The 11,491-nt window shown below is 40.0% G+C and overlaps 1 protein-coding gene across 2 annotated transcripts in view; it reads right to left on the bottom strand.

The window, feature by feature from the left end:
• dock2.L (dedicator of cytokinesis 2 L homeolog) overlaps positions 1 to 11,491 on the bottom strand; it is a 313,170-nt gene extending 301,679 nt beyond the window's left edge. The window contains exon 1 of one of the 2 annotated variants that reach the window (XM_018252117.2): positions 11,225 to 11,482. In XM_018252117.2, the coding sequence (XP_018107606.1) occupies positions 11,225 to 11,267 (43 nt within the window). In that variant the 5' untranslated portion in view covers positions 11,268 to 11,482. Of the gene's footprint in view, positions 1 to 11,224 lie in introns of both variants that reach the window. The other variant, XM_041586149.1, reaches the window with a different exon arrangement.

Raw genomic sequence — 11,491 nt, forward strand, 5'->3', positions numbered from 1 at the left:
ATAATATTAGCTTTGTTTCACATATTTAGTAACGCTGCGGCTGTGGCGAATAGGTTTGAAAGGGGAGGTTTGAAGCATTGAAAAAAAGGAATGAGGCAGGAAAGCAGCAGAACAGTATTCACATCCCCCCACACACACAATAGTAATGGGAATAAATATAAACATGGATCTGTACCCTCATGCTTTCATATGCCCTGCAGTGCAGTGTGATCTATTCCTATGTGGGGGGCATAAGTGAACGCAGACAAAATAGAAATCAGGCTTTAAATTGTACTGCTTTGTAATATTCATATTATTCATAAATGGAGAGGTTGTCAACAAACATATTAGCCCCCAAATGTGGCCCAGGTGCAGGATCCCATAGCAACCAATAAGATATTTGCTTTGGAACAAGTAACCTGTAAATGCTAACTGTTGATTGGATGCTATGGGTAACCACGGGCGATGCGCCAATGAGGCGGGTTGGGAAACTCGCCTCAGGTGGCAGAACCCCACAGTAGCGCAACTAGAGGGGGGCAGGCCCTGGTGCGTGACGCAAAGCCGGGGCCCCGCCCCCCTCCGTTCGGCTGGCACTTTCAGTGGCGCGCGGGCTGCCGGGGGGCCCTGGTCCGCTCGCACCCCCTGCTCCCCCGGTAGTTCCGCCACTGGCACCCCACTAGTTACCAGGAGTGGCAAAAATGCTGCTCCTGGTACTGGTCTCTAGCGCAGAGAGCGCAATTATGCTCTCTGCACCAGCGTTCTGGCCCTCTTGGACCCCAAGGGGCCCCGTCCGGCGCGCAAAAGATGAGGGCATGGGGGGGGCGGCAGCAACAGTAAGTTGCCACAGGCGGCGGAGGGGCCAGGATCACCCCTGTGGGTAACTGCATTGGTGCAAACTACTGAAGCTCCTTTATAAACATCGGGCAAATTTGCCTTTAGGCAGTAACTCATGAAACCCGAATCAAATCTTTGCTTTCATTGTTCAACTTGGACCTGGCTAAAAATAGCCATTTACTAATTGGTTGGTGTTGGCGAACGCAATTTTGCCCCTGTGTCTTTTATTACATAAATCTATTATAAATGCAGATTGGGGATTGGCTGCTTCTCTTATAAGTGAGTTCCATGCATCTACTACCCCTTATTTCTAAGCTTTAGAGTATTGCCTAACTTCTACTTTACCCAGTGGCGTAACTACCGGGGGAGCATGGGGTGCGATTGGGCCAGGGCCCGCACCCCCTCAGGGCCCCCCGGCAGATCGCACGCCACTCTCTCCTTAGAGAAACTTAGGGAAATGCGTCCGTTTCCGGCCGTACGGAGGGGGGTGGGGCCCGGCTGCACGTCCCGCGCCAGGGTCTGCCCCCCTCTAGTTACGTCTCTGACTTTACCATTTCTCCTTAGAAATATAATCCCGTCCTGAACTATGCTGAGCACTTAGATGTCTTTAAAGGAGAACTAAATCCTAAAAATGAATATGGTTAAAAATGGCATATTTTATATATTTTATATTCTGAATTTATTGCCCCAGCCTAAACTTTCAGCTTGTCAATAGTAGCAATGATCCAGGACTTCAGACTTGTTACAGGGGGTCACCATCTTGGAAAGTGTCTGTGACACTCACATGCTCAGTGGGCTCTGAGCAGCTGTTGAGAAGCTAAGCTTAGGGGTTGTCGCAAATTATCAAGCAGAAAATGAAGTTTGTCTGTAATATAAGCTGATGCTACAGGGCTGATTATTAAATTCTGATGTTAATTGCACTGGTTTCTGTGCTGCCATGTAGTAATTATCTGTATTAATTACTAATCAGCCTTATATTGTGACATTTCTATTCTATGTGTACTGTATATTGTGAGTGGGTCCCTAAGCTCAGAGCATGTGCAGCACAGAGCATGTGCAGTGAATCAGCAGAAAAGAAGATGGGGAGCTACTGGGACATCTTTGGAGACACAGATCTTTCCTGCTAAAGGGCTGTGGTTGCCTTGGGCTGATACAGAAGCCCAAAACATAATGTACAACATTTCTAGCTACTTCTTTAGTTAAGCTTTAGTTCTCCTTTAAAAGGGTGTTTTGCCTTTAAGTGAACTTTTAGTATGTTATAGAATGGCCAAATGTAAGAAACGTTTCAATTGGTCTTCATTATTTTTTTTTAATTATTAGCCTTCTTCTGCTGACTCTTTATGAACTTTCAAATAGGGGTCACTGGCCCCATCTAAAAAACAAATGCACTGTAAAGCTGCACATTCATTATTACTGCTACTTTTGATTACTTATGTCTCTTTTCTGGCCCTCTCCTATTCGTATTCCAGTCTCTTATTCAAGTCAGTGCATGGTTGCTTGGGTAATTTGGACCCTGGTAACCAGATTGCTAAAATTTCAAACTGGAGAGCTGCTGAAGAAAAAGTTAAATAACTCAAAAACCACAAAAGTGCAAGTAGTCTCAGAATATCACTCTCTACATCGTTAAAGTTAATTCAAAGGCGAACAAACCCCTTTAAATATATACCTGCCCTCTGTGTTCTTACATATATGCATAAACTCTCTAGATTAGATTTCTAATAACCACATCACATTTTATAGTTTTATTTTTTAACTGTCTTGTATGTTTAATTAAGTACATGGACATGTGGTGGGTCATTTATCAGGAGGGCGGTTCTTTTTGCCCCTGCACCGAAGTTACTGATGCTTTGCCTGGCAAATGTTGTTCTTCCCCTGGCATGCCAAAAAATCAGTAATATATAATTAAATTTCTATGTGGACAGGGAAACATTTCCATAGACAGAAGGGACGGGCAGGTCATACAATGAACTGACTATTTTGCAGCTTTAACATGTGATCTACTGCCCAGTTGGCGTCAAGCACTTTTCCTTGCACCACAGGTAACCATAGAGTGGAAAAAGGTACAGTTTGTTTCCCTCACATAAGAGCATACTGTACCCTTTCAACAACTCACTGGTAGAATCAGTAAAGGAAACATGTTACGCTTGACTGGCAGCACAAATTACTTGGCTGCTCTTAAACAACGTACATTAAAGCTGCCTTTTTGGTTAACGTAAAATAAAAACGAAACATGATGGTTTGGACGATTCCAGAACGGCATAAAATAATGCCATAGGTTTTGAAGCATTTTCCTTTATAAAATATTTTTTTTAAAAAACAAGCCCCCCCCCGCCCTTCAGCAGTTGTTAAACTGTAACTCACAACATCCAAGAAAAAAAAACCCCCCAGAAGTCCATCAACAATCCAATTCCCACAGTGCACTGCACTTCTTCCTTTAAAGGGGTGATTTGCCTTTAACTATACTTGTAGTATGTTATAGAATTCTAAACAACTTTCAATTGCCCTTCGTTTTTTTTTATAGTTTTTGAGTTATTTTCCATCTTCTTCTGACTCTTTTTCAGCTTTCAATTGGGGGTCACTGACCCAATCTATCTGTAGCATCCAGGGTTTAGCTGGGGAGCGGGTCTGGGTCAGTAGCGCCTACCAGGTTTTTTTCCTAGTGTTCCACCAACCCAACCTGGCACTGATTCAACGCTCAGGCTCCTTAACGCATGTCATAAATATTGGGAATATAATCTAATGCTGGGGTTCATATAGGGGGTATTTTTGAAAAGGTAATTAAGTAGTGATGGTTCAATCTGTGCAGTTTTGCTTCGCCGGAAAATCCGCGAATTTACTGAAACAGCGAAAAATTTGCTAAACGCATTGAAGTCAATGGGCGTCAAAATCATTTTGACACACGTCAAATTTGACACAAGCGTCAGTTTTTATACGCGTGACTACTTGGTCCAAATGCATTAAAGTCAACGGGCAACCGAATAATTTGGACGCACGCCAATTTTTTTTATTTCAACGCTGCAGATTTTTCGCTGGCAATTGGCACCGCAGTTTCACAAATTAATTTGCTTGTGGCGAAACACGGATATTCCCGCGAATTTGTGTCTGCCGAATTTATTCGCCCATCAGTATAATTAAGTGATTGTCCTTTATATATGTGATGGTGTCAGTTACCGGAACTTATCTGTATCACTTTTATCTTTCTGCGTCTAGCCACCAAAGGTAGATTCTTAGATCCACAGAGAAAGGCATAACCCAGTGTTTAATTAAACACACTGTTAACTATTTTTTAAATCGGTACGCATTAAGTGAAGTGAATTATTCATGAATGCACTACTACACTGTCAGTATGGCATTATTCTTGTCATGCACTGCACATATTTTGGATGCATAAGGTGGGAATATTGTTAATGCTAGGGAGTTCTTAAGTGAGCACGTTTTTGTAGCTAATATCTTTGAACAGCACTTCACCTTTTAAGGACCGTTACCTATACTACAGGTATGGGACCTGTTATCCAGAATGCTCAAGACCTGGGTTTTGTTGGATAACAGATCTTTCCACAATTTAGATCTACATACCTTAAGTCTACTAGAAAATCATGTAAACATTAAATAAACCTGATAGGTTGGTTTTGCTTCCAATAAGGATTAATTATATCTTAGTTTGGATCAAGTACATGGAACTGTTTTATTATTACAGAGAAAATCATTTTTAAAATTTTGGATTATTTGGATAAAATAGAGTCTATGGGAGACGCCAGTTCTGTAATTCAGAGTTTTCTGGATAACGAGTTTCCGGATAACTGATCCCATACCTGTTCTTCTCCTATAGGATGAAAGGTTACATTTACAATAAGCAATTCCCTTAATGGAAGCAATAACAATGGGCTATTTACTAGGAATGCACCGAATCCAGGATTCGGTTCGGGATTCACCCAGGATTCGGCCTTTTTCAGCAGGATTCGGACTCGGCCGAATCCTTCTGCCCAGCCAAACCGAATCCTAATTTGCATAGGATGTTTTCCCCATCCCACCCCTAATTTGCATATGCAAAGCCGAATCTTTCACGAAGGATTCGGGGGTTCGGCCGCATCCAAAATAGTGGATTTGGTGCATCCCTACCATTTTCCATAGCGGGGGGGGGGGGCTGTAGTCACTCTGAACATTATTAATGGATCTGTAAAGTGCATTAATGAACTAATAACTCAGAGAAACAGGAGTCAGCTGACTAATTATTATTATCCTATGCAAGAGCATTTCGGAAATCAAAATGCTGATTCCTGCCACAAATAGCCTCCTGTTCAATTGCATGGGGATGCCACCAATATTCCTGCCCAGGCAATGATCAACTGAAAGCATAACTGATGATTATCCCATGTAAAGGCAACACTGGGAGGTTTCCATTTATGTGAATAAAAATAATCAGCAACAAGAGCTGCATTGTGACACTACAAGCAGCTGAAATCAAATTGCTGCATGTGATATAGCGCAACAGCCTCCCCCCCATAATATGACTGTGCTAAATACATTAAAACAAGATTTATGGAAAACTAAACAACGTCAGCAGTAATTGTGTTTGTTTATTAAGTAGCCATAGGCATGCAGCTATAAAATATATCGTAAATTAATAAACGTAAGGAAAACAAAACGCAGCAGTGTGCAGAATAGAGGCTTTGGCCTTTCATACAGTAAGACATATGGGAGAAAAAGTGATGCAAAGACTAAAATATGTGACTGATGACTAGTGATTCAGAATCTAAAAAAGGGAGGGTTCCCTGAATAAGTAATCAAATACACACACAGTTACTCTCTTGGCAAAGCTAGGACACAATGCTGGGCAGTATTTTAACCCCAGGAAAAACATTTTAACACTGAATTGAAGCATGCATTATATAAACTGCATAACAAATGTCACATATTTTGAACTAGTCACTGACGTTAAGGGGGTTAGCTATTAAAATCTGAATGTAAAAATCTTGAAAAATTCACGTTTTTTTCGCTAGAAAACTAGAATTTTTAAAAGCATTTTTAGACGCAAAAAAAAACGATGCTGCAAAAAGCCCGCATCCAAAAATCCGCTATCTCAGACCTGTCGAGGTCCTGTATAAGTCAATGGGAGAGGCACCTATGTCAATTTGAAGTTTTCATGGTCTGTTCTGGGCTTAGCCCAAAAATCCGGCTTTTTTGGGCAAAAACTCGAAAAACTTGAGTGATTCGGGGGAAAAAAGCTTGAAAAATTAGAGCAATTCTGTAGCTCGAAAAATTACAGCTTTTCACTCAATTTCATGGAATTTTTTAGCAATCCGATCCAATCAAGTTTTTTTTTATTAATAAATAAGCAATACACACTGTGCCTAAAAAAGTTATAACGGGTTTTTCATGAGCATAATCACTGACCCCCCACACAATCGAAGATGTAGAGCCACTTGTTACAGAAATAAGAGGTTTGATAACTAATTCTAAATTTGAAATAAAAATATAACAATGAATTACATTTCAGTGTAGAGCTTGCTATTCTATATACTATCTATAAAATAGGAGGATTGGATAGGATCTGTTTTCTGGAAACCCCTTAACCAGAAAGCTCTAAATTAAAGAAAGGTTGTCTCCCATAGACTCCATTTTATCCAAATTTTTAAAACAGTAGCTTGTACTTGATCCCACCTAAGGTATAATTAATCCTTATTGGTGGGGAAAACAATCCTATTGGGTTTATTTAATTACAGAAAGATCCCTTATCTGGAAACCCCCCGAAAGTCCGGAGCATTCTGGATAACAGGTCATTTATGAAAAAGCTTTGCGTGTACCACATTACCCCAGCATACCATTTGCCATTTTGGGTGTGAATTGCTATATTTGATGCTTTTAATTCAGTTTTTTGCTTCTGTACCGATTCTTATAGGATGTAGTGGTAATTACTTAATTATAATTCTGGGTGCCTTCCACAAACATTTATGGTTCATTTTCCCATCTGTAAATAGGGCCTAAGCACAGAGCACCTGCACCCAGAAAATAGGCCTAGTACAGACTAGGCAATGCAACACAAAATCTGATGCAAGGTGCAGAGAACAGCACAGTCAGACTCAGAGCAGCCCAGTACCTAGATGGTAACTATAAAGGTCCTTCTGTGCATTGGGGACCCTTGTGCTCCCCCAACTGCACATCCAAATGACATGAAAGCTAGGGGACATTGCAGGTGATGCTCCCATTCTGCCAATCACCTGCCCCATTTATTGCAGTGCTGCCAAAATGCAGACCCCATTGAGTCCGTTCTAGTAGAGCAGCAAGAGTTGCAACCCACAGGGAAAGTATAAAAATCAAAGTGCTTTGTCTTCATTTGTTGCATTTGTCTCTAGTTTCTTAAATGAGATCTGTTGTTTTTGATCTGGGAATGGCAAAGCACGCAGAGCCATTTCCACAAAAGCAGTTTTAAAATAAAAACTGGGTAAATATATAGTCCGTGCAAAATAAAAAAAAGATTCTAATATAGTTAGTTAGCCTAAAAAGAAGGCTGGAGTGAACATAATATAATAGCCAGAATACTACTTCCTGCTTTGCAGCTCTCTTGGTTTCCAATGATTGGTTACCAGGCAGTAACCAATCAGAGCCTTGAGGGGGGGCACATGGGTCATAACCGTTTGCTTTTGAATCTGAGCTGAATGCTAAGAATCAATTGCAAATTCACTGAACAGTTATGGCCCATGTGGCCCCCCCTTAAAGGAGAACTAAACCCCCCTTTAGGCAAAAGTCCCCAATGTCCCCCTCCCTGCCTCCCCCCTGCACAGTGCTACAGCAGATTATATGTCCTCTCTAGGAATACTAACTCTCACCTGCAGAAGAGCGCAGCAGAGCTCACAGGCAACATCTTCTGACACTTTGGTAATCTTTAGGTCTTCTTTCTTACCTTTGCCAATTTCCCTCTCTTTCGGCGCATGTGCAGTTGTAACGAACTAGAAGATTGCTCCAACCGCGCATGCGGCAATACACTCACTACAAAAAGAATACCGAGGCGATGAAGATGGTGCCCGTGAACTCCACTGCGCGCTTCTGCAGCTGCGGGACAGTATTCCTAGAGGGACACATAATCTGCTGTAGCACTGTACAGGGGGAAGGCAGGGAGGGGGCCAACGAAGGGGGCCATTGGAGACTTTTGCATAAAGGTGGGTTTAGTTCTCCTTTAAAGTCGCTGACTAACTCAGAGTTAGAGAGCTGCAAAGCAGGAAGTAGTGTTCTGCCCTTTATACATTACATTTTTGGATAACTAACTATATTAGAAACATTTTCTATTTTGCACAGCCTATCTATTTACCCAGTTTTTATTTTTACACTGAACTGTTCCTTTAAATCTGTCACCAGGTTTGCAAAGAAACCAATGCTATAGGTGCAATGAAGCCCTTCCTTATTGATCTATACGTGGTGGGAATGTCCTCCTATTATAATGTACTGGGACACCATAACAAAGTATATAATGAATGAGCTGGGCCTGCCAACAATAACAGATAATAAGCAGGTTTTGCTAGATGTCATAGAAGGACTCCCTGATGCAAGGAAAACAGCAATTACCATCTTGCTCTGCTGTCGCTGGCGAATTTTGCCAGTTAGTGAATCTGCCCCTATGTATTTTCATACTTCATGGCACTGACCGCATATACTCATACTCATAGAAGTGTCTCAGAAAAAAACCAGTCCAATAATTTATACACATTGAACCCAGGTCTAGATTTCAGTTACAGTACAGGTATAGGATCTGTTATCCGGGAACCCATTTTATCCAAACAATGCACATTTTTAAAAATGATTTCCTTTTTCTCTGTAATAATAAAACAGTACCTCGTACTTGATCCCAACTAAGATATAATTAATCCTTATTGGAAGCAAAACCAGCCTATTGGGTTTATTTACATGATTTTCTAGTAGACTAAAGGTAATCCAAATTTCAGAAAGATCTGTTATTCGGAAAGCCCCAAGTCCCAAGCATTTTGGATAACAGGTCCCATACCTGTATAAGGTTTATGCATAGTAATGATAACTTTTCTATAAATAATAGGGACTGTTTCCAATTTTTTTTAACCTTAACTACAACATTCAGCAAAAGATAGTGTAAAAAATATTGAGTGCGTGATGGGGAGACATTCTGCATGGCAACTGTATATCCATTGAGTCCTAAACAAGCCCCAAGTTTACTTGGGTTTCCCTAGAAAATATTGACACATCCCCAAACATAACATATACACTTGTTACTGAACCACTCCCTTGTTTTTGACAGCAGATACTACTGAATCCTCTACTCACAGTATCTCTCACTTCTATCACTTCCTGGCAGCAAAAACAGATAATCAGACTAACAGCAAGAACTGATTCTATTCAACTTCATTTTTATTTAGGGTAAAAATCTGAGATACTGAACAGTATTATAGCTCGTGAAAGGGGTTGTCCGTCTTTGACTTAACTTTTAGTATGATGAACAGAGACAATTTGCAATTATTTTTTATTATTTGTGATTTTTGTCAAGTTATTTTGCTTTCTATTCAGCAGCTCTCCAGTTTGCAATTTCAGCAGTCTGGTTGCTAGGGTTCAAATTACCCTAGCAACCATGCATTGATTTGAATAAGAGACTGGAAAAGGAATAGGAGAGGACTGAATAGAAAGATGAGCGATAAGTGCAATAACCATGAATTTCTAGCTTTACAGATCATTTATTTCTTAGATGGGGTCAGTGACCCCTATTTGAAAGCTGATAAGAGTCAGAAGAAACTACAAATAAATAAATGATGAAGCCCAATTGAAAAGTTGCCTAGAATTGGCCATTCTATATCATACTAAAGTTAAGTTAACACAAAGGTGAACCACGTCCGAAAAGCAGGGAAAGAAGCTACAGTGGATATAACTTATTCAAATAGATCTGTTGCCTTATTATACCATTCTGTGAGGCAATTACATAATACGCTTGGGCTGCCTGGTAAATATTCTGCCTCTTATAGGAACTGATTTACCATAACTGTCGAAGGCACTGGTACACTCAGCATGGCCCATGGGAGAAAACAAATGCTTATATGATCAGAATGAAAAGTGTGAAGGAAATGCAGTGCCAAAACGAAGGGAAAGTTTCCAGTTATTTCCCTTTTTTTGTGTCCCTTAGCTACAGTGGACAGCAAGCAGATGCAATGATAAGAAAACATCCGCAAACATCTTATCTCAGTTTAAGTGCGTTTTGCCCCCTTTTTTCCCTACAATCATGCGATTTACTACAATCTCTTCAATATGCTTCATCACTGGTGATAAGCAAATAACAGCAACTGCTCTGTCCAAATACATGAAATCTAAAATTCTAAATTGTTTATATATATATATATATAGTTTTTTTAATTGAATGTGTTTAAATGTATTTAAATGTTAGGTTTTGTATTTATTTGTAAGTTGCGTATTTTTGTTTATATATATATATATATATATATATATATATATATATATAGAGTGGCAAATGCCAGGGTGCAGAAAAAAAGTCACATACGGAAAAAAATTACGCTGGATTTATTTATAATTATTGCCCAGTAACCGTAACAATGGCTCACAAGTGGAAATGAAAAAAAGCTGTTGCACAAAACAGGGTCTTTGCAACAAAAGAATTTTCGTCCCACACAGGGGTCCGACCCCTGATAAAGAGGGTCGAAACGTCGATTGGCTAAATAAAGTGCTGTCATTTCTTTTGTTGCAAAGACCCTGTTTTGTGCAACAGCTTTTTTTAATTTTATACTTATATATTCTGTTAACACCAGGGCAATTTCCCATTTAAGTGAGTGCATAAAGCATCTAAATGTTTGCACCCTGAGCCAGTCTTTATATATCTTCTCAAGGACCCACACTCCAGTTTCTGCTAAATCAAATTGCTTTTATTGTATGCATCTCTACATCTGACTTTTGGCAAAACATAGAACTTGGTAAAAAAAATTATAATTAGTACCTAAGAATTAACGTTTCTGGGCCACTTGTGAGCCATTCTTAGGGTTACTGGGCAATAACTATAAATAAATCCAGTGTCATTTTTTTCCGTATGTGACTTTTTTCTGCACCCTGGCATTTGCCACTCTATATTTAGTGTGCACACCTTTATTTCCTATATATATATATATATATATATATATATATATATATATATATATATATATATATGTAAACTTCTGTAAAGATCCGTAGCTAAAATATCAGTTGCTGTACAATAGGTGCATTTATATAATTTATAGAGTTACAAAAAAAAAATCCACATGGCAATTGGTATAGAGTACTTTTTGGAGGCCACCATGCATTCTGCTAGAGCCAGAGCGATGCACCTGCCCACATCCTTCCTGTTCAATCTTAAAGGGGGAAATGAAGCAATGACAAACATTTTTTCGAAGTTGAATTCATTCTAACTTACCCACTCCATATCTCTCTTTGACAGTTTTGCTCCACGGAGCCATTGCTGGCTGATCTCTGATCCGGCACCACTGTGTGACTTGTGGCAGTCAGGATGGCTTGCTGGTAAAGGTGCAGCAAGTGAATGAAGTTCTTGGGAGTCACAGACAGACAGACAGACAGATAGATAGAGAGTGAGAGAGACATTCAGGACCAAGCTGTGTGAGTGCTGTTTGAGCTCCGTTTGATTAGGCAGCAGATTGTTCTGGTCCCTCCCAGGGACACTCCT

Source organism: Xenopus laevis, chromosome 3L (assembly GCF_017654675.1).
Source record: "Xenopus laevis strain J_2021 chromosome 3L, Xenopus_laevis_v10.1, whole genome shotgun sequence".
NCBI lineage: Eukaryota > Metazoa > Chordata > Amphibia > Anura > Pipidae > Xenopus > Xenopus laevis.